This window comes from Anguilla rostrata, chromosome 7, assembly GCF_018555375.3.
Source record: "Anguilla rostrata isolate EN2019 chromosome 7, ASM1855537v3, whole genome shotgun sequence".
NCBI classification, from domain to species: Eukaryota; Metazoa; Chordata; class Actinopteri; order Anguilliformes; family Anguillidae; genus Anguilla; species Anguilla rostrata.
The window spans coordinates 28,698,172-28,722,395 of record NC_057939.1 but is presented as its reverse complement, the minus strand read 5'-3'; the positions used below and the strand labels follow the sequence as shown (position 1 = coordinate 28,722,395).

Sequence of the window (24,224 nt, the reverse complement as noted above, 5' to 3'; positions counted from 1 at the left end):
GTATCCGTTATCCTCCGGGGGCTATTCTTTCTGTGCCAGCAAATATGTTGGAAGTTGCCCAGCGCATTGCCAGAGGCGTGTACCACCGGTAGCAATTAATGTAACTTTACTGAGATCATATTTTAGAAGTGCCCCGCCTTTGTATATGAAAGGTATGAAAAAGGTGTGAGAAAGGCATTTCATCATTGCGACTAAGTAATGTTCATGTCCCAAGTCTCAAAGTTGACAAAATGTATTTGTATGTGATTTTTGTTCATTTATACAGTTTAATGTGTGTATTTCTGCAAAACTTGCAATTTAATAGGTAACAGCATTCAGTCCTCTGGAATAAATAATAAATATGAAATAACTATGTTAGCGTTTGAGGTGGCTTGCTAGAAATTCGTTCAACAGGTCAATGGAATCTTGGCTCTTGAACTTAATTCTGTGTGTTTGCAGTTTGCATTTGCATACACCTGTCATCCCGCTGTACAGATGGGCTTGATGTGAGAGAAGTTATTGTAAGTAAAGCGAGCAACTTTCTTCCCAAACTCCGCCAGTAGAACAATCCCATTTTGAATGGGGAAAAGCCTCTCTCAAAGTTGGCAGCCCTGTAATGATTTAGGTTACTACTTAGTAAGCCGGGTGATTAGTAAAAAAGCTACAATATTGCCTCTCATTGTAGCTCTGTTACGTTAGTAATCTTCACGTCTCACATAAATCCAAATTTTTTAAAGCTATTCATCTCTCGGAAGGAGAATAAAACTACTGAAGAAGTTGAACCTTCAGTTGTGCATTGCGGGATGCAGCAATGATTACTATTATCGACTATGAGTGCAGTGTATATGTGGAAAGGTCTGCAAAAACCCATGCGGCCTGAAGATCCACCAGGCCAAGATGAGATGCTAAAGGGGAGAACAAGTGGTGCAACGCTCAGGAGCAATACCTGGTGAGACACAGGCCTGGAGTCACCCCACAGTGCCCGGAACCTTCAAGTTCCACGGGCTCCACCTCCAAGCGCAGAGTCAGAACATCATCGGGTCAAGTGGCCAGCAGCCAACAAGGAGAGAGAGTTTGATGAGGATGTAGATGGGGTCCTTGCAGACCGATGGCTCAAGTCTGAGGCATCAATCATCATCAGCATTGCAGCCGAAAGGTTTGGTACTAAGGAGCAACGTGCAGCCAAAAACCCTGGTGGGCCAAACTGATGGGAGATGAGGATCAGCCAGCTTAGGCAGGAACTGAGATCTCTAAGGCGGCAGTACAAGGAACGAGGGAGGAAGACAGGGCCGCATTAGCAGAGTTCTGGAACATCATCAGGAGCAAACTTATTACTCCATGCAGAGCAGAGCGGCACAGAAGAAGGGGCAGAGAGAGGGCCAGGAAGCGTGCAGCCTTAATTGCAAACCTTTTTGGCTTCACCAGGCAATTGCTTGGGCAAAAACAAAGCGGCCACCTCACGTGCTCTAAAGAGGAGGTTGACCAGCACTTCAACAGCTCCTACAGTGTCAGAGCTCGGGAGTAGGACCTAGCGAACTGCAGAGCCTTGATAACACCACCAGATCCCACCTATGAGTGCAACATCAAGGAACCTACCCTGAAGGAAGTTCAGGAAGTTCTCATAGCTGCCAGAACAAGCTCTGCCCCTGGCCCAAGTAGAGTGCCATACAAGGTCTACAAGAGGTGCCCCAGGCTCTTACACCAGCTATGGAGGATCCTCAGGGTGATCTGGAGGAAGGGGAAGGTAGCACAGCAGTGGAGATTTGCAGAGGGTGTCTGGATTTCAAAGGAGGAGAACTAAAGTAACATCAAGCAGTTCAGAACTCTCACTCCTCAGCACTGAAAGCAAGATATTCTTTAGTATCGTTGCTCGATGCATGACAGAGTACCTCCTGAAGTACTCCTACATCATCACCTCAGTGCAGAAGGGGTGGAGTCCCAAATGTGCCAGGATGCATTGAGCACGCAGGGGTTGTCACCCCGCTCATTGGAGGCACAAGGTAGAGGAGACCTGGCTGTTCTGTGGCTGGACCTTGCCAATGTTTATAGCTCCATATCACACAAGCTGATGGAAGTACCGTGGGTCCGGCACCATGTTCCAGGCAAGATCAGGCACCTTATTCTGGACTATTACAACTGCTTCAGTCTGAGAGTCATCTCTGGAAGTACAACATCAGCATGGCACCAGTTGGAGAAGGGGATAATCACTGGATGTACCATTTCAGCGATCCTGTTTGCCTTAGCTATGAACATGCTGGTTAAGTCAGAAGTGGAGTGTAGAGGCCCCCTGACCAAGTCTGGTGTCCAACAGCTCCCCATCAGAGCCTTCATGGATGACCTTGTGAAAAGGATCCCCCGTTCCTTTTTGGTAGCCTATGAGTCCCCAAGAGCGTGAATAGCTCGCACATGTGTTAACTGTGTTTAGCATAGCAGAGTGTTCAGTCATACCCATAAATAATTTGCTCACATTCCCGTTTATTTCCAACCGAACATCTCCACTGTTTAAATAATGCGGTACCCATTATTTTACATGGTTAATTTTATATTCCATCTGTGTTTCTGTCATATGCCTTCCTATATTTCAGTACAAACATTCATTTTACTCACAGTTCAATCACAAACACCTCCACTTCCACATTCAGCTGTCGGCTGGGTTACAAGGGGGCGTGCGCATCATTCACGTGGCTATTTATCAGTTGAGTGGAAGAGGTAATTTAAAGGGAGGGTGTCGATATTTTGAGACATGACGCATTTTGATTTAATATGATTGATTATGTATGTCGAAGGATGAACTTCAAAGGAATAACCATAGTATTGTTAAAATGACTCGAATTGGTGTAATTTGTAACTGTTATTGCATGTATTACTTTTTTCCATTGTAGCTATGTAAATTGGAATACCCTGGGGAATGGTTTAGCCCAATTATGGGAAATATATATAATGGGGCCAGTTTCTTTCAGTGGGGTTCTTCTTTTCGTTGGGTGAACAGCTTGCTGTGAGGGCTGGGTAATGTTATCATGCTAAAGCTATCTGCTAATTACTAATGACTAATTCTACCTGTTACTAAGGCCCTTTTATTGTTTCCCGGGAATGTACAGTACCTTGCTTAAGATGTATGTTTTGTTTTTGTTTTAATTGGTGATTTTTGGGAAGCACTGTAAATAAATCAGTACTTCGGCATCTGACTTCTGGAGTGACGCTGTCTCTGTTCACCACCAACCAGTACCGCCTGGTCACACTCATTCTGTTATACAAGTGAGTCCCGCTAGCGTGGCCTCACAGACCTGACGGTGACAACTACATCAGTGCCTGGTTGCAGATGGATCCTTCAAGGCCTTAAGGAACACATCCCCTGGGCGTGGACGTGCTTCAAGCCAGTGAAGTCCAAGTCACTGGTTGCGAAGCGAGGGAAGATAACATACAAGCTCTGCTTCTCCCTAGGAAGTATCCAGGTCCCATCTGTCACCGAGAAGCCAGTCAATAGCATAGGCAAGGTCTTTGACTGCACCCTGAAGGACACTACATCACTCCAAACAACCAGCAAGGAGTTGGAGTCAGGGCTGATGGCAGTGGACAAATCAGGGCTGCCAGGGAAGTTCAAGGCCTGGATATACCAGCACGCAGTCCTTGCAAGTCTATGAGGTAGTAGTCGACCGATTAATCAGGCCGATATCTGGCATTTTGAGATAATCGGCATTGGCCGATGCCTGCGCTCACAAGGCCGAAAAACAAAAAATATCTGCAGACACATCTCCAGGCAGCCTTGTCAGTGTGGCTGCTGTGGAATGATGTTAGCACTCCCCCTTGTGTCAATTTCGCCATTCTATGGGCAGACGTATGCTTTGGAATAGTGGGAAACGTGCCAATGCTGGATGTACCTGAGAGAAAAAGGTAAGACTTAAATTCCTAGCTTTCAAAGCTCAATATATTTAACTGGCCAATCTTAATAACATATACAATGTTTACGGTCTGTATAATTAGATTGGTTCCGGTCTTTTAGTGAGAAAATGCACATAACTTTAGTTGGGAATTGTAACAGTAACGTTAGCAAGCTTTCAACTAGCTAAACTAGCTTACAGGGCTCGAAAAACTATTGTATGGCGTCCCCAGCCCCCACTCCTACTCCCGACGAGCCATAAAAAATTTATCAGATTTGTCATTTGGGACAGTAAGCAAGTGTAACGGTGAAGCCTTTTATTGTTGGTGAGCCTGTGGTCTTCTGTTGTTAAGCACGTTACGTAAACATTATTTTCTTCATCAATGGCGCTCGCGCATATACATGATCATGCCAGTGAAAAGTTTGCTAGCAGTAGAGTAACACTAATAGCCAGCTGAGGCAGAGGATGAAGACAGGATTGATGAACCTCTCCTCTCATCTCAAGTCAACTATCTGCTATCGTAAGCGATTGCTTTGATAGTTATAAGATACCCAACGTTAGTTACGGTCGGTTGCATCAGCTAATTGGGCTAGAGCCTTGATTCAACTAGTGGGCTTACGTTAACAGGAGTCCGAAATCTAACGGTAATGTTATCAACTTGCCAACAACTTTTTGGGGAACGAATGGGCTTCTAGCTAACATAACATTTCTGCACTTGTGTGCGTGTCTCTCTCCCTCTGCGTGTGTGTGTGTTTGTCTGTGCTTCAATACACCAAGCTAACTTGGCACAGTGTTTAATGAGAGATAGCAGTGGATTCGCGGGACAGAATCTACGCTCTATAACACTGTTGTCACCTCTAGTCACTTGGTAGATGATATGAGTAGGCTGTGCAATGAGAGTGAACAAAGTTATTTTTTTAATGTGTTTGATTGCTTAGATTGGCTATTGGGCTTGTAACCGAGTCTGTCAACAAACATAAACAAACATACAAAAATATGCTTTGGGACAGTTTTGGGAAGGTGGTGAAAAAGTTTAGAGCCCTGTACTATAACTCTCATGCACCCTGCTATAAACGTTTGCCTAAATTTCCTCAGTCACCATTGTCTTTTCTAAATGTTAACACGTTTCTCCCATCCTAAATGACAGCAAATCTAATCTAAAACAGTTACTGGCTAGCGTTTAATGTATAGAATAATGCAGTTACATGACGTCGCTTCTGACATACTGTAACCCCGCTCTCCCTTAAATACCAGTGACGTTCTGAAATCTACAGCATAACCCAATGTTTTTTTCTATTTCATTAATTAATAAAAATTCCATCTAAAACAACATGTTACTGGCTAAAATAACCATGTATATTAGATTGTAATGTGCATGGAATAATGGAATTAATTAATTAATCTACTTAAGCAGAGACAATGCAGACAATAACATTAATGTTAAATAAATGTTCATTTAACTTCAGCAATTTTGTGTCTCATTTGTTATTATTATTAGTGTATTTTATCAGATGCAAAAAAAAAAAACCAACAACATGATATCGGTATTATATAGGCTATCGGCCATCGGCCGCCCTGCTCTCTACATATCGGCATCGGCCATTGAAAAACCCATATCGGTCGACCACTACTATGAGGTCCCACTGATGACTGTCGAGGGCTTCGAAAGGAAAGTCAGCTAATTCGCAGATGGTTGAGCCTGCCACGAAGCCTGAGCAGCACCGCCTTGTACGGACATAAGAACAAGCTACGGCTCCCATTCAGCAGCCTGACTAAGGAGTTCATGGTGACCCGTGCAAGACAGGTGCTGCAATACAGAAACTACACCGACACCAGAGTCTCCACAGCCGGCATTCAAGTGAGGACTGGGAGGAAGTGGAGAGGGCGCGAGAGGCAGTTGAACATGCGGAGTCACAGCTGCGGCATAGCGTGCTGGTAGGATCAATGGCCTCTGGGCATGCAAGGCTTGGTAGCATCCCAAGACCTCGCTACGACAAGGTCCAAGGCAAAGAGAGGCATCACTTGGTCCAGGAGGAGGTGTGAGCAGGGGTGGAGGAAGTTAGCTCCAGTGGGATGGTGGGCATGTGGCAGCAGGGCACATGGACCAGATGGGAGCAAGTGACAGAGCGGAAAATCTCTTGGGTGGAGTTTTGGAAGGCTGAGCCACTCAAGTTCCTGATCCAGTCGGTCTATGACGTTCTCCCCAGCCCAGCTAACCTCTACTGCTGGGGTATGGTTGAGACACCAGCATGCCCACTGTGTCAGAGAAGAGGATCACTCAAACACATCCTCAGCTGTTGCCCGAAGGCCCTGGGAGAGGGGCGCTATCGCTGGCGTCATGACCAGGTCCTGAAGGTGACAGCAGATACCATCTGCACTGGGATCAGCAAAGCCAAGCAACACCGCCCAGAAAAACAGGCCATGGTGTTTGTTAAGGCAAGGGAGAAGCCCCAGGCTCAGCCAAGAGTGCGGGGTGGGCTCCTTGTCACAGCAAGGGACTGGCAGCTGAAGGTTGATCTGGGGAAGCAGCTCAAGTTCCCAGACACCATCGCAGTGACCACGCTCAGGCCAGACATGGTCCTGATGTCTCAGATATCAAGACAGGTGGTTCTGCTGGAGCTGACTGTTCCCTGGGAACTGGATGGAGGAGGTCTATGAGAGGAAGAGGGCCTGGTTAGCGAGTGCCGAAGGCAGGGATGGAGGGCACAATGTGTTCCTATAGAGGTGGGCTGCAGAGGCTTCGCAGGTCAGTCTCTCCACAGGGCACTCAAGCTCCTCCTTGGCATTACAGGACTGCACAGCAGGAAAGCCATCAAGACCACTGAGGCGGCAGAGAGGGCGTCAAGATGGCTGTGGATCAAGGGGGGATCCATGGACAACACATGTCACATGGACACAAGCTAGGGCCTGATCAACCCTGGCTGGGTGGCCTGGGTGAGTGTGTATGATTGTTGAAAGACCTGAAACACCCCATGACCCCACGTTACATCACTGACGATGTGTCCAAGTGAATCGCAAGATGTGTGAAATGACTAGTATTTATGTTCTCCCTTTTATTTGGAACTTGAAAGGTTTTGAAAAGGCCATTTTCAGATTTGTCCTAATTAACTGAATTAATAAATTATAAATTTTCTTTAATTTTATACATTTAGCTATTTTTTGAATTAGTATGTCTGATTAAAAAATGTGACATTTTCCTGCCATGTTTCTGTGAATAGACCACCCAGTAACCAGAAGTAAACAAGCCTGTTTTCCACTTTTGTGACATCACAACATGCATAGAGCCTATTAAATCTAAATAAAAAATTATAATTATGAATATAAAATTAGTTAATCACAACAGGAGCCATTACATTGCATTAAACACACCTGTGCCTCCAGCATTCAGCTACTTTAGTTAAAATTTTTAAAAAGACATACACGTAAACACTGCAATCAGGAGTGTTAACCACTATCATTACTGTTAATGCAGAGCACAGAGCACATACACTCATACGCGCACGCACACACACAGGGTCTCAGTAAAGCCACCAGGCCACACAGCAATCAATGCCTCAAATCACACCCCTCCACCCTGCCGATTCTCTCCTCATTACACCAAACCCACCCCTTTCACTCTGTGTGTGTGTGTGTGGGGTCCATATTTTTGGAAATTGAGGTCTGCCTGAGTTCCACTTGAGAAAATGTTGGGTTGAGGGGAAGGGGTATGGTTGGGGGAGGTGGGGGGTGGGTGGCAGGTTTGTGAAACACTGTGCTATACCTTCTGGAATTCAGTACATCTCAGCTGGGGGGGAAAGGTGAGGTCTAAACCAAATCCAGGCTGGTATGAGCAAGAACAAATCCAGGCTGGTTTGGCAAGACTGAACCAGCCTGTTCCGGGTGTAAGTTCAGGTGGACACCTGCTCACAACTGAGCCAGGAAGACAGTTTAGAGCCAATGACCCAGTGTTTCCCATACAAATAGATTTCCTACGGCCTAAGAAGATTTTCTGGTATTTAGTTGCTTAATTGTACAAGCAACACACTATACTTTTGTATTTGTTTTTTTTTTCTTTTAAATGCCAAAATGACATACAACCGATTCATATGGCATGGTGACATACACAACCATTTCCTTATGTGGGCTTGCCCGAACCCCCTCCCTCTCGTAGTCGCGGTATGTACAGCACAGGAGAGATGGCTAACATAATTACAAAGACAGCCGTGCAACCATATCTGTGCCAGGTAACTAAATATTTAAAAGTTAAAATATGTAAAATTGACAGAAAGACTGCAAAGTTATAAACATCTGAATTAATGCCAACAAGCATTCAAGGCTCCAGAGTGCGACCATTTTGGTCGCACATGCGATCAAAAATCTGTCAAGTGCGACTAAACATTTTCATTGGTTGCACCGGTGCGCCTGACATTTAGCAGGTCTGTCTCTGTGTGTTTGTGTGTGTAGTGTTATTTTTTTCCCACCCGCATTCTGTGAAGACCCGCCCCTACTCTGCCTCTGATTGGCTCTGACCGAGATATTCTTCTTTGCTGAATGCGGGTGGGGGAAAAAAAAAAGAAGGAATGTGTGTATTAGTGATGCGCGGATCGCAGTTAAATCCGTGGTGGTGATTGAGCCTATTATTATATTCATTTATGTTATTATTATTATAATTTATGATTAAAGAACTGGGTGTCTGTGGCGACATTCCCAGGAAAAAAATCACAAGCGGTGCATAGATAGTGACGCATTTTCCATCACCCATCAGTGGTTGGTTCGCCAGAGAGGGTAGGCGGAGCTAACGCAACAGGCTTGCCCTTCAACTCATTTGTGTGTGAGCGGCGTACTGTTTTTTCCGGTGTCTGCTACCGTTGAAGGTGGGGGGGGGGTTATGGAACCCTAATAAGTTTTTGTGTAACATGAGGTCATATTATTTGTTGATGTAGTTTTCGTATTACATTTGATGACAATGTAACGTGACTAAATTACATAGCTATTTGCACAGCTAACGCAAGCTACCGGACCATGTCAATAAAGGCAACATTAGTTTAGACAACGTTGCGCACAGTATCCATCTCTCATATCAGGTAACGTTGCGTTAGCTAGCTAGCTAATGTAATTAACACAATCTAATGTCAGCTAACAATTAGAAAAAATGGTACCGACCTCGCAAACCGTCTCTCGAATGCAATGCTACCTTGTTGCAACGTTGCAGTGTAGCTAACTAAAGGCCAGTTCAGATCAATGATTCGCAACGAGACTAGATGCAACCTGCAAAATTCCAAGACGTCTGATTGTAAACGTTCTAAAACTGCACTTGGCGATTTGACAAGGTGGGTCTTTTGAGACCCTAGGCAACGGCTTCAGAGGCTCTGCAACTAACCAGTTCACACCGCTGCAATTTTCTCTGCAACATTCTAAAACCGTTTTGTCTCGTTGCGAATCATTGATCTTAACTGGCCTTAACGTTACCGTTATTTACATTGCCATCAAGTTCATCAATATATAAGCCGGGGTATAGGTGGAGCAGAGCTGGGTCTGATTTCTGTGTAAAGATGTCAAGCCGGAGAAAACTAAATAAAAGAATACGGCAGTATGGATTAGCGTTGTTATTATTTTATTACGCTTCCTCATATGTTCCTTCAGCCTTGATGCCCTTTTTTGATGAAATCTCCTTTGTTTTTGTTTTATTCTTCTTATTCTGATTGCTAATTTAACACCCAGCTCAGCTTTATTCTCAAACAGTTTAGCTAGCAAAACCAGAAACAAGGCAGTTGTTTCAAAAATATCACACAACAATCATTCACGATGATGCACGAGATACGTAATTGCACGAGCCACAGCGAATCCTGCGAATTCTTCTCTGCAGTGTAAAGATGTTCATACCGAGCAAAAGGTGGATAAAGAACGTTTGTGGAAATTGATCATCACTAATTCTACCCCAGGTCTGCTACAGCATTTTAACCCGGCTCGGCAGTGTAAAGACAGCTTAAGTTAGCCTAATGTTAGACAATGAATGAGTATGTACATAACGTTACTTTTATAACAACCATTTTTCAGTAAATAGTAAGTGTAATAGTCGGCGTGGCCCAGGTGCCAACTCATTGACGTCACACAGGCGACACTGGTTGGATCCGGTTGGATCTATGGGAAGTGAGGTCCAAAAACACACCTGCAATTACCGCTTCTCGCCATTGGTACCGCCAAAGAGAACGAAACTGAAATCTTCGAGATTGTAACTTTAATGAGGAAAATATTAATTACACTCTCTAAAATGTGAACATATTTTAAGCTCCATTTTTCCTCAGGCACGAATTAGCAGACTAGACTCTCATTGCGCCAATTAAGCAGCAATGGAGGCAAAAAAGATCCAAGAGAAAATTAAAAAAGGAGAATTTAAAAAAAAAAAGGAAGGGCAGAAAAGTTCTGTGTGGGAGCGATTTAGTAAAATAACCATGACGAGTCAAGTGCTGGGTATGTCATATGCAACAGCTGCGAAATAATGAGAAATAACGGTAAAGTGTGACCGGGTATTAGGGCCACATTTTGAGAATAAGGTCGTAATATTACGAGAATAACGTTGTAATATTACGAGAATAACGTTGTAATATTACGAGAATAAAGTTGTCATTTTAGGCTACGTGGGGAAATATCAGAAGAGCAGCCTGCCGCCTGCGTTAAAATGAGGAACGTGGAGCATCTTGTGAAGTTATACTTTAGTATAGGTTTCACAAATAACGAGATACTTAATCTTTTAGCACATCAGCACCACATTATCATAAGTAACAGGACTTTGAAAAGATTGTGCAAGAAACTTTTCTATTCCGAAAAAAGAACCACATGGACTTGGAGGAAATTGCAGGCTCAGGCTGCCATTAGACTGTCTCGCCCGTTCTGTTGGTTGCTGGTAATTTATTTTCCTAAAAATTGTTTTTTTCCTCGAAATTTAACGATTTTATTCACGAAATGATTTTTTCTCGTAACATTACGACTATTCTCGTAATGACTTTTTTTCTTGAAATATTATGACTTTATATTATTCTCATTAAATTATGACTTTATTCTCGTGATATTACGACCTTATTCTCAAAATCTCTGATTTTTCTCCCTCAATGTGGCCCTAATACTCCGTTGTAGGGGTCTAAATTGGAGAAAATAATTAGTTCGGTTGGGTGGCGGGTGGATGATGTGATTCGGATGACGTCAGAGCCGATCCGTGCATCACTAGAGTGTATGTGTGAAACCGCGCCCTGTACTCCTCCGGGAGCAACGCACACTTTTGTTTGAGTTATTTGAGCTCGTCAAGCACTTTAAACATCAGCACTTTAAGTTTATTTTTTAAACAATTGAGGTTATTGCAATTTATTGTTTGTGCTGTGGTTTAAATAAAGAAAAAACATTTATCTGCACCTTTATTCCTGTTTACAATCATTTACACAATGTGTTAAGAAATTACCAATGTGTATGGGAACTGACAAAAAAGGTAACGCTTAAAATGTATTATTGCAGCGCCAAAAGGCACGGTGAAAAAGTTTGGGTGCACCTAAATTATGTGCTGGTGCACCCAAATGAAAAAGTTAGGCGCACCAGTGCAACCAATGTAAAAAGTTAGTCTGGAGCCCTGGCATTTAGCAAGAATCAACTTTCACACCGCTAATAATTAGCTTAGACAGCTAATGAAAATGTTTACTTCTCACTTTTGACAGAGATGAGTATAGAATAATCCTCCTTTAAAAAAAAAGGCTAGAGGAGGAGGGAGGAACTGCACCACAGATAGGTTGCCATAACATTACTGTCATGATAACCGTTACGGTTAACAGTTAGGGCTTACTTTAATTGAAATTGATGAAAATACTTGTGTTTAGAAATTAGGGCATTTTGGATATCAGGCACCAATGAGTTTAAAGCTCTTAACTTATGTTTAGAACTTGCATGTGATTATATTAATCTCCAAATCATCCAGACTGCATAAAGGTTTGTAACTGAGACCATTACTGCAAAAATAGTTTTAGTTTGGATAAAACTGCCATACAGGCTTCATTTTCTGAAGACAGCCAAAAATAAAAACAAAAAAAATAAAATTGCCCTAACACAAAATATAAATCAAGTGGCCGAACACAAAATGTGAACTCTGTCTGCGAAGAAAAATTTAAGTAACATTTTAATAGTTACAGTACAATTTACTAAACAGTACAAACAATGCCCCTTCTGCCCCAAACATGGACACGGAGATGACTACCACAAATAAATTCTCAACCTGTGAGAAACACTGCTGGAGCATATATCTGTACATCATCTGTCATCAACAACTTGGATTGCCGCTATTTTGGATTGTCGCCATTTTGACAATGCTATTATTCATTTTCCTCTGTTCCCAGTTTTGGCCTAACCACATGGCAGAGACCTATAAAACTTGGCTTATTAGTAGAGAGATAAACAGAGTTGACCGCCACAAATAAATTCTCAGCCTGTGGGAAACACCGAATGGCCTCCTATTACAGTAAATAGAAATTAAAGATAGGGCTGGATGAAATACCGCAATAACAATTATCAAATGCAAAAACAATCATCACCACCATGTGGTGTTTTGTCTTTCTTTTTGTCTTTTTCCCACGGTGCGCAGGAACTGGCGCCGTGGGCTATGCATGGCAAATTGTGGTCACTCACGGACAACCTTTCAGGGACGTTTTGTGGAACGCATGCGCAGGGAGTGCTTCGTTTAGTAGGACGCATACGCTGGTGGTATGGCACGACATTTTTAAGCACAGCTTTATCGCCAAATGTTACTTTGGCTAACACTAACATGTTCGCGTTTCGCCTACTTTAGCTAACCTAGTTAGCGCATATGGATCGCCTACTTTAGTTAACCTAGTTAGCACGCATGAGTAGGAGCTAAGGACACACAGCTACAACCACCAACACAGATGTATGGACACACGGAGGACAACAAATAACATTACAGACGTGAGGACACGCCATAGCTAGCTAGCTATATAGTACGGAGGGCAAAATGAAGCTTTACAATGTCGCAAGCAGTGTATGCGCGTGAGCTCGACAACACATTTCTCATAGAAAAGGTAAGTCTGTAGCCTTTTTTTAGTTCATTACAGTGGTGGTAGAAGCGACAAGTAGTAAGTGTTACTGTGCGGTTAGCCTTTATTGATCGCCGTACAAGGTTAATGTAAAGTAGCTAGCACAATCTGACAGCACTAACCCATAAAAATGTACTGTCAATAGCACTTGCTCAATTGAACGGTAAATGTGAAAAACATTCGATTATAATCAGCGGCACCAAAATTTTGTCACACCCTCAATAAACGGCAAAAGTCTCAGTAGAAGATTGAATTAAATCTTTTAAAGTTATATATTTTCTGATATAACATTATATAGGTTATATCAGAAATAATAATACACATTATATATTTTCTTTCTATAACATTATTGATTCTGCTTGGCCACAGTGAGTGAAACTAGGTGATCTGAGCATATAGTTTCTATGCAAATTATGTCAAAATGTTTCAGCCTTGTTGTTTGCTACCTAAACTTCACAGCACAGTCATTGCCGTTATCATGATTGTACCATGAGGTGTCTATTCTCAAAATCAATTTAAACCATTCACAAATGACCTGGGACTTTATAAGGCGGAATGTATATTTTCACTGGAAGTCTCCAGTGAAAATATTGACCTGGCTTATCAGTCAGAATTCTGACAGAATCAACTGCCATATATGAGCGCGTAAAATCAACCAAAAAATATAGTTCGCCAAGTTGCGCTGTGGGTCTGGATGGTTTCGTGCTTGTTTTTTGTTTTATGCTTGACACCGCATGAAATGATTCCGGGGATAAAACGTCACCACTGTTATCTATTGGGTGTTGATAAGATAGCCAATCAGCAGCAAGGTCAGACAGCTCCCACAAGATCATGAGATGTCTTCTGAAGTTTGGATGTTTGCTACTGCAAAAGTATGATTAAAGAGAAAAAGGGGAAAAAAGAAAGGCAATACACCACATAGTATAGTGTTAGGCAGCAGCCAGTCAACCAGTCATTTTCACCAGCACTTGATTATCGGTCAAAATGACTGGTTGACAAAACAAAGGACTCAAATGCACTTACTTAAAATACAGTAATTATTAGCAATTTATTAATATTTTGAAATATATTGAAATAGGTCATTTGATACAAATATTTAATAACTGCTATTAACTTTTGAGCAGATACAGTTGAGGCCAAAATTTTACACACCGAGGCTAAAGATATTCAAACTCAAGTTTTTCACAAATCCACACATTTCATGTTACCATACATTTCTTTTGGCAAGTCAATTAGGGCATCTATTTTGTTCACATCAGAGGTCATTTTAAAACAATCAATTAGAGAGATTTATTTCAGCTTTAATTTACTATATCATGATTCCAGTGGGTCAAAATTTTACATACGACTGTCTCTTTAAACAGCCTGGAAAGATTCCATAAATTGATGTAATAACTTTTTAAAAGCTTCTGATTAGCTAATTGTCATAATTAGGAGTTTATTGGGAGTTAATTGGCACATGTTGCTGTATTTAAGGGCCTACCTTTACAGCCACTGCCTTTTTGCCCTTGATAGCATGGGAAAATCCAAGCAACTCAGCCAAGACCTCAGAAAAAAATTGTGGACCTCCATTTCTAAACAATTGAAGGTACCACCATGTCGGAAGAAGCACTGAAAGGAAGTCAGTGGATTTGGTTGAGGAGAAATAATGTCAGCTGGGGGCCAAAGTAAACAAAGAGTAAGAGTATTCCTTTTCTTCTCTGTTTCTGCTTCATGTGTGATATTGTTATCAGGAAGTTCTATTTTCGACATAAGGATAGGATAACACAAGGAAGTTCTGCATGTGGGTACCACGGACAATGAGAGCTAGCATGGAGGGGGGTGGTTCTGGGACGCTGGAACTAACTGTTGAGCCTTCCCGAGGTGTCGTGGGCCTAACTTGATGAAACACCGATGAATGTAGGTGCCCACTTGATAACCCTGGTGATATGCTGGCTCGCACTGCCTATGTATCTACACGTTGGGTTGTGGTGGCCATGAGGGGCCATGTGGTAAGGTATGTAGCATCGGCATTGTCAATACCTGGAGCTCGCATCAACGGAGCACGGGTCTGTTTAAGTTGGCAATGCTGTTTGGGGGCCGCTATGGGCCATATAATACATTCGTAATGTATAGTCCCATAGTATAAATATTCATAGGCATGTTAGACTTTCTTTTGGCAATGGGATAGGGTTTCTTCATTGAGCGCTGATCCTTTTCAATAGGGCACAAGTACCTTGTGTTTATTATAAATCCACGAGCATATGTACAAACAACTGTATGCAAATATAAAAATCCTGGGACCACACATTGCATCGTTCAGGAAGGAGGCACAAATTAACTCCCAGGGCTGAACAAACTTTGATCCGAAAGGCTCAACTGAACCCCAAGACAACAACAAAGGAACTGGTGAAGGAGTTGGAGGCATCAGGTACCAAAGTATCTACATCCACCATTAAGAGAATCCTACATCACCATGGCATGAAAGGCTGTCACACAAGGAAGAAGCCCCTACTCGGCATAAAAAAGCCAGAATGAAGTTTGCAGGTGATCACCAGGACGAAGACCTAGCCTTTTGGAGGTATGTTCTCAGGTCAGATGAAACTAAATTTGAACTGCTTGGCCATCACTATGTATGGAGGAAAAAGGGTGAGGCTTTTAATCCGAAGAACACCATCCCAACTGTGAAGCATGGGGGTGGAAGCATCAAGTTGTGGGGGTGTTTTGCTGGAAAAGGGACTGGTGCACTTCAGAAAAGATGGCATCATGAGGAAGGAGTATTATCTAGAAATACTGAAGCAACACCTCAAGACATGAGCTAGAAAGTTAAAACTTTATCGCAACTGGGTCTTCCAGCAGGACAATGATCCTAATACCACCTCCAAAGTTGGAACAATATGGCTTAAAGACAACTAAGTGAAATTATTGGAGTGGCCATCACAAAGCCCTGACCTGAATCCCATAGAAAATTTGTGGACAGAACTGAAAAGGCGTGTTCGAGCATGGAGGCCAACAAACTAAAAACCTGAGTCACACTAGTTCTGTCAGGAGGAATGGGCAAAAATTCCAGCAAAGTATTGTGAGAAGCTTGCAGAAGGCTACCACAAGCGTTTGATTCAAGTTAAGTGATTAAAAGGCAATGCCACCAAATACTAAGACGTGTATGTAAACTTTTGTCCCACTGAAAATCTGATATAGTACATAAAAGCTGAAATAAATCTGTCCCTTAGCTGTTATTTTGAAATGACCTCTTATGGAAATAAAGTAGATACCCTAATTGACTTACCACAGGAAATCTATGGTAACATGAAATGTGCAGAGTCTTTAGCCTAGGTGTATGTAAAATTTTTGCCTCAACTGTATGCGCTCATGGTGTTATGACAAACAGTAGGCAGGGTTCAAATTTTGTCGTTGACGGGGCTTGTTAATTGAAATTGGAAAAGCCCTATACAATTGTGTAAAACAAAACGCATTGATTCCACAGAAGGGAAGGTTCTTTCCTGAACAAAGCAGCTGCACTAATGCTCGATGTCTTATCGGCAGCTGAAAGGGAGAGGGGGGTTACATAAGCTGCGTTTCCACCCAAAGTACCCAGAACTTTTAGTCCCAGGAACTACTTTTCAAGGAACTAAAAGGTTCCTTCAGCCCATTGTTGTCTGCGTTAACACCGCAGTCTAAAGACCCGCAAAGATTAGGCAAATTAGTCCGCTGACGAATGAAAAAGCGACGTCGTCGTCAGTCCATCTGTCGTATTATTTCTTCTGTAGCCTAACTCCATACTGCCACCGAAGTACATTATTTTCCAATAACGGGACAGCCCGGAGGGGTGTATTCCATTTATACAACGGGTTACCAACATTGACAGTATGGTTACTTTAGTATTTATTGATTTTTATCGACTTAATCACCTAAAATTGAAATATTCTTCCACAGCCATTTGGGCATATTATTGACAAGCAAAACTCTCGTTGGTAGTTCGACTTGGACCGTTGTTATGCAACAAACAGGATACAACAGGCCAATATACAAATTGAAACTGTTTTATATATCCTCTCAAACACATTCGTTATGTTTTTATGCGAACATTCACTTTCATGTCTTGACATCCGAGGCGACAGAATGCATTCACATTCCACAATAGCAGAAAACATGCACACGTCGCAAACAATTTGCTGTTGAATTGCTTAATTCGACTCTCAGCGTCATTTCCATATAATCGCAAAATGACAAGAATAAATAGAATGAAAACTCAGACTTGCGTGAAAATTTTAATTAATATTGCAGTGGTACAGCCACCGTTTGCCTTCATCTTTTAAAGTTACTGCTAGCGGAGCAGCTAAATACTTGAAGTGTGCCCTCCAGATGTGAACCATGCACAATAAGTCCATGTCTAGTCTTCCTGGTCTTTTTGTGGAATTGAAGAATCTCAGGGTAAAATTATGGCAGTTTGAAAAAGCAAAAGGGACGATTACTAGAATTAACCTGTTATTTTACCCTGACAAAAAGTGCAAAAGGTGTTGTTTTTTCCTGTTTGCTTTTACTGTATCCTCGATGTAAATTACGCAGAACTAACACATACCTCACGTAACTGTGTCAAGCGTTTTGAGTCAATTATAACGGGCTAACAAAGAAAATCCGGATGAAAATATTCAGCAACCGAATTAAATCGTAATATGCTGTCCCAGCATGAATGCTTAATATTTTATAAAACAGACTAAAGCAAGAAAAGAAGAGCACACGTGTTATAATCCTCAATCTTAATTTCTCATCTGTAGACGTTGGCAGGCTATAACGAAAAGTAGGGTACTGCGCCGCATAACAAAAGTTTGAATTCACGTTATTTTGAAAATAAATCGGATTTGCGGCTGCAGATTTTTAAAAATGGCGGTTGAAATAAAATGCTGCGAGTACTCGACCAATCAGAAATGTTCGCATTTGAGCCCCACCCCAAAAGTTCCGGTACTTTTGGAAAGTACTACCCCCCCTGAGCAGGGACTTTTTTGGGGGTAAAATAAAGTCCCGGAACTTAATTTAGACCCTGGTTCCTGCGGTGGAAACACACTGAGTTCCTCAAAAGGTTCCTAGTTCCTGGGGAAAGTTCCTGCGGTGGAAATGTGTCTATAGAAAAATGTTACTGTATCTGGGATTTTCCCATTGGCAGCATGCATGCTACATGCAGTAGCCTGGTAGTCTCTTTACTTTAGAGTGCTCAGGTCCTGCATCTCCAAACCATCGGTCCAGAACACATTCTGTGAAGATAACATTCAGTTTATTATCTATTTGCTAGCTACACTGATATGAATATGGTGACAATGGTTTAATTATCCATTTGCTGGCTAGACTAATGTGAATGTGGTTACACTGGTTTAAAACATTATTTCCAGCATGAAGTTAGCAAAGCTATCTGCATCTGACTGTGAAGTCAAATGTTATGTTGATTATGTGTGGGAGTAATACTGTGGATATTTGCACTATGATATGAGTAATTAGTGGTTCATCCAGTAGCCTGTCCTCAAAGGTTACTACATTTACATGAATATTAACTAAACGGAGTGGTTAAAATGTTCTATAAATTTAAAACGACCAATGATAGCTACACTGTATGCTGTACTAGTAGGCTACATCATTTCCAGCATTAAGTTGGAAAAGCTATATACCAACTGTGAAAGGTCTAAATCTGACGTAGCATGCGGTGCCATTTTTTACTGCAAAATTAGTGTGATTCCAAACACTCCAAGTAAAAGCTCTTGTGTTGTACTGATATATTTAATTTCTTTGATAGATCAAGTGTAGGCTCAAGCATCTTAAAAATGATACAACTGCATGGGTTTATTATAAATCTAGCTTCTTCTCAAAGTGCACCAGATTCATTTAAATGTTAAAATGTACAAAATCTTTTGGGATTTTATGCCCCCCGGACCCCCCAAGACAGTTCAGGGTCTCCATGACTTATGATTTCACATGAACCTAGGTCTAATTATTTTGTCTGAGCAAACATAATTACTCATGATTATGACATCAAATTATGATTTCATGTTTAATTTTATTTATTTCTATTTTTATATTAAGTAAGCTGAAATTAGTTGGCCAACATTAACTACTTAGTTATATCAAGCATAATGAATGGCAAAAGAAAATACTTTTGGGCAGTCCTTAAAGTATTATAATTCCAGATCTGGCTGTTAATTTTTTAAAATTATAATGGACAGGTCTTCAATTGCTTACACATTTTACCCCATGGTGCTTTGCACCATGCCCCCAAACCCCCTAGAATATCTCTCTCTCTTGTTGTTCAATAATTATTTGTTTTTGTACTTCAGTTTAAATCAGAAAGAATTACAGTACAAACTGTACAATGTTTTAGATGCTATTCTCTAAGCGTAATTGTAGTAGCTAGTCAACTTACACCATTGTGTTTTAGATTACAGTAGTCACTACTACTTTGATATTATTTTAAAAGCTAGCCAGTCAATTTTCCAAAAACATACTAGTCATGATTCAGTAGTGTATTTTCTAAAACAAGCACGAAACCGTCCAGACCCACGGCACACCTGTACTAACTATATAGCTAGCTAGCTATGGCATGTCCTCACATCTGTAACTTTATTTGTTGTCCTCCGTGTGCCCATACATCTGTATCGGTGGTTGTAGCTGTGTGTCCTTAGCTCCTACTCATGCGTGCAGGACAGCGTCCGTACGCGCTAACTAGATTAGCTAAAGTAGGCGAAATGCAAACATGTTAGGGTTAGCTAAAGTAACGTTAGGCAATAAAGCTGTGCTTAAAAATGTCGTGCTGTACCGCCTGCGCATGCGTCCTACTAAAGGAAGCACCACCTGCACATGCATCCCACAAAACGTCCCTCAAAGGTCGTCCATGAGTGAGTGAGTGAGTGGCCACAATTTGTTATGCATAGCCCACGGCGGCAGTCCTGCCTGTGCGCCGTGGGAAAAATTGCTCTCACTTTCAAAATAATATTTAATATTTTCCCAAACCATAATATGTTTTGCATTTTAGTCAATAGTGAATCTGTAGTATTTGAAACAGATAACTGAAAAGTCACAGTGAAATAAAACTGCATGCTTTTATTTTCAAAAAAGTTATTTGCATTATACTTTTCAACTTTAATGCATACAAGTCCGAATACATAAATATATACTCCAATTTAAGGGAAAGTGTTACTAGTAAAGCCACCTTTTACCTCTAAACACGATGCAAATGATAGAGCTTCCGGGGGGCTTTGCCCCCTGGTTCCCCCATCAGGATGTGGCCCAGGATGGGGGTCTCAGCAGCCCCCAGACCCCCAGTCTTCTCATGACAGGCAGTTTTAAATGTATGCCTAACAGTGCCACATGGTGGTGATGACCATTCAATAATCATCGTTGCAGTATATCGCTCAGCCCTAGGTAATGAACACTAGTTTCTCCTCATACAGTCTTTCTCTTTCAGGATTTCCAGGGCGCAACGTTAACAGGATTGAGACCCACCTCCGGATGCCTCACCCTCTCCCAGAGCTCAGGGAGAACACGGTAATTATTTCCATGATGACAACAGAATGTTCTATCCGCCATCTTGCTGCAATAAAATGTAAATACCCTAAATAAAACACTGGCACCAAGAGTAGCTCAGCTCTAAGCTCTGCCTCCATCTCACACTCTCTCTGCCACAGCCCCACCACTGCCCCACCCCCAGGAAGAGCTGCGTATGACACTCATTTGCAAAAACCATTTGGAGAAACCAGGCAGAGAACAAAGCCACACCCACAGAGCATTCAGGCAGGTATTGACCCCCCCCACTGCAGTTCCCCAGCCACATACAGACCTTCTTCTTCAGGGCCAGGGGGCAGGAGGATGGGTGATGGTGAACAGAGAGAGCTTTGGTCAGTACTCATCACAGTAAAACTGGCTGCAGAAATCAACTCAACGCCTTTGCATTACGCTGCAAACCCCACTTACCTCTTTAAATCCTCTGTTCTTAATGTTGAGTTTCTTAGCGTTGACAAAATCAAAGAGTTTCCCGTATTCTTCTCTGTGAAAATGGGAGGGAGGGAGAAAAGGCAAGGGACATAAAGAGTCAGAGCTGCACAGACAAATCATAGGCTTTATCCTTCACAGGAGTTGTGTATTTTATATGACTAGCTCAATATAGTGTGTGTATGTGTGTGCATGTGTGTGTGCAGTGAGTGTGTGTGTGCAATTACCTCTCAATGCTGCTGAAGGTGTACTGGTTGCCCTGCTTGGTCTCGATCTCAAAGTCGAAGGAGCGGGTGGTGGTGGTGCCGCGGGCAAAGTTGACGCAGGAGATCTCATCGAAGCGCAGGTGTACCGGCGGCTTGTGTACGTAGATAAAGCCCCTCTCTAATGGGTACAGCAGCCCTGAACTGGTCTTATACGAACAGGTAATACACTGTGCACCCGAGTGCCTAAAAGAGGAAATGGAAAGAAACAGGACGGGTGAAAGGATGTTAGTGTGGACACCTGCTGAATACTTAACTGGAGTGGTGTGGGTGAAGTACCTTTGCTCAGAAACCCAACAGCAATGGCCCACACCTGGGAATCAAGCAGGCGCCCAGCCCCCTAGATACAAGCCCAGCTCCCTCAATCACAAAGCATGACGTCTTTTTCCAAGCACCCCAAAAACCTACATCATCATATTAACCTGTCAATTTCAGGGCAGAGCAATGCACCTGCACACATCACCAAAGATTGAGAAGAACATGAAAAGATACACATGTTGCAAGCACATGTTGAAAGACTACAGAGCACAAACTGTAGTCAGATTTGTTAAGGGGGCTGGTTGCGTTGTTATAGTGGTTGGCCGGGTAGTTAAGATGGCATGTTAAGTTATTGGGTCAGTAGTTAATGTGTTTGGGTTGTTTAGGTGGTTGGTTGGGTTATTGGGTAATTTGTTAATGTGGATGGTTGGGTTGTTGGATAGGCAGTTAAGGTGGTTTGTTGGGCTGTTGGGGCAGCTGTTAAGGCAACTGGCTGGCTTATTGGGTGAGTTGAGGCAGCTGACTGGGTTGTTGAGTGGGTTAAGTCAGCTGGTTGGGTGGGTATTTATGGTGGTTAGCTAGGTTGTTTGGTCAATTGTAAGGTGCCTGGTTGAGTTGTTGGGTGGGTGTTTAAGGTGGTTGGTAGGGTTGCTGGGTCAGTTAGGTGGGTGGTTGGGTTGTTGGGTGGGCTGTTACGGTGGCTGGCTGGGTTGTTAGGTGAGTTGTAATGCGGCATTCCACATACCTCAGAAACTTGCGATTACGAGTTTTTGACCAGGAGAAACACACTGGAATGGGCCATTAACTTGGAATTACAAGTCAGAAAGTCAGGTATCATTTCACAGCTCTGAGTAGCCGAGAACAAGGAACTAAGTTATTAAAAACGGCTGAAATGTCAGAAAACAGAGGGTGTTTCTCTTGTGTGTCCTTGCGGTCTGGTGAACTCATGTGACAACATATTTAACGGCCCTAGTCCTATTCGAATATAAAAAATGCAAAGAAGCAAGAACTGTTAAAGACCCCAAAAGAGGTACTGATTCCCCTCAAATATCAAGGACGCATCCGAGCAATCCTTTTCCAACGAGAATGAACCTGGTATCCCACCATTTGTTAGGCGATGGCAGACAAGATGGGCCAAACTCACAAATATTGTTTTCGTTCTCTCCTTCCACCAATAAATGTAACAAAAAGTTTCCTTAGAATGAAAATGAGGCAAGAAATATGGGTTATAATCACTGAATTTCAGCTCATTTTAACTATACAACATACACTAAAAACAGTTAATTTCGTGCAGTTAACCAAGTTGAGTCAGTTACCTTAGAGACTAAGTCGTAGGCAGAGGCTAGTATTATGCGTTAGCCAAATCATAAAATTTTAGTTCTCATTTCACCTATAAATATGACTAAAATCTTCTAAGAATGACAATGAGGCAAGAAATATTTAAAAAGAGCTGAATTCTAGCTCATTTTAACCATACAACATACAACTAAAAACGTTTAATTTCGTGCAGTTAACCAAGTTGAGTCAGCTACCGTAGAGGCTAAGTCATAGGCAGAGGCTAGTATTATGCAATAGCTGAGTCATAAAATTTTAGTTCTCATTTCACCTATAAATGACTAAAATCTTCTAAAAATGAAAACGACCCAAGAAATATTTAAAAATAGCTGAATTCTAGCTCATTTTAAATATAGGTACTGTGCATAACTAAAAATGTTCATCGACCCGGCTGTAATGGGGTGCATAAACTGAGGCAAGTAGAGTTGTGTGCTGTAGCAAACGCTGGCTAAATGTTAGTTGGTACAGAGAGCAATTTTAAATGACTGGAACGACACTTACTTGTTGGTAATGCTAACTTGGCCACATCGAGTTAGCAAAGCTTGCCCTTGTTGCAGAAAGAGCTAGGTAGATTTTTGTTGGTATAGAAAGCGATCATGAATGAAGCAACCTAGCTAGTCTAGTTAAATGCATTAGCTAGCTAGAAAACAACAGATGAAATAGATGTTTTTTCACTTTCATATTTTAAGGCTATAATTAAACTACAATTGAAAGGAAACTACACTCAAACAATTGTGAAGGGGTCTTTAAAAGAAACTAGAATACATCGGGCAGGGAGACTGTCAGGAAAGGCTGCTGACATTGCTGTCATTTGGAGGTAGGGTAACCGCACGTCACAAATAAGCACTGCATCTCAAATGCATATAACAGCATTCTCGGTCCTACTGTTCTTGGAAGTGTGGTCTCCCACAGAACGTACTTCACAAGTCCAGACTTCACGTTTTTGGTATTGAGGAACACCCACAGTAACAGGTAATAAAAGTTTATATCTATTTTACTGTTCCCAAGGAACAGCATATGTTACAGTAGCTCTGAAGCTGTTGCCACTAAGAAAGTGTCAGAACTAGGGACAGCTTCTTGTCAACTGCCATGTTACTGACAGTTGCTACGAGGTAATCACTGGAACCAAGCAAGTAACTCCAAGCTTCCATGTCCGAGCTACGAGCTGCCGAGTTCATAAAGAACGCAACATTAAGGTGGCTGTTTGGGTTGGTGGGTGGCTGTTTGGGTTGTTAAGGTGGCTGACTGGCTTTCTGTTGGGTTGCTGTGGTGACCTATTGGGTTGCTGGTTGGATTGTTAAGGTGGTTACCCCTGGAAGTTTCCTGGGACGGTGATCTTCCTGTTGACGAGGGCCTTCATCACTCGGCTGACCATCTCATACAGAGAGCCGGACATGCTTTTACTCAACTTCCCCTCAAAACGCTTCTCCACATCCTCCCTGGAGAGGAGAGAAGGGGAAGGAGGTAGAGGGGGAGGGAGAGCAAGAATTGAA

At 42.2% G+C, this 24,224-nt stretch overlaps 1 protein-coding gene and 2 long non-coding RNA genes across 12 annotated transcripts in view; 1 reads left to right on the top strand and 2 right to left on the bottom strand.

The window, feature by feature from the left end:
* ssrp1a (structure specific recognition protein 1a) overlaps positions 1–24,224 on the bottom strand; it is a 79,760-nt gene that overhangs the window by 11,967 nt on the left and 43,569 nt on the right. For all 10 annotated transcript variants that reach the window (XM_064344030.1, XM_064344029.1, XM_064344020.1 and 7 more), the window contains exons 9-11: positions 24,042–24,170; positions 21,103–21,324; positions 20,858–20,930 (exon numbers count right to left, since the gene is read on the bottom strand). In XM_064344030.1, coding sequence (XP_064200100.1) covers positions 20,858–20,930; positions 21,103–21,324; positions 24,042–24,170 — 424 coding nt within the window. The remainder of the gene's footprint in view (positions 1–20,857; positions 20,931–21,102; positions 21,325–24,041; positions 24,171–24,224) is intronic.
* On the top strand, positions 650–3,164 carry LOC135259524 (uncharacterized). Its single transcript, XR_010331299.1, has 2 exons — positions 650–755; positions 2,589–3,164. It is a non-coding gene; the product is annotated as an uncharacterized LOC135259524 (long non-coding RNA).
* On the bottom strand, positions 7,546–20,838 carry LOC135259523 (uncharacterized). Its single transcript, XR_010331298.1, has 2 exons — positions 9,552–20,838; positions 7,546–9,458 (listed from the first exon to the last, which is right to left on the bottom strand). It is a non-coding gene; the product is annotated as an uncharacterized LOC135259523 (long non-coding RNA).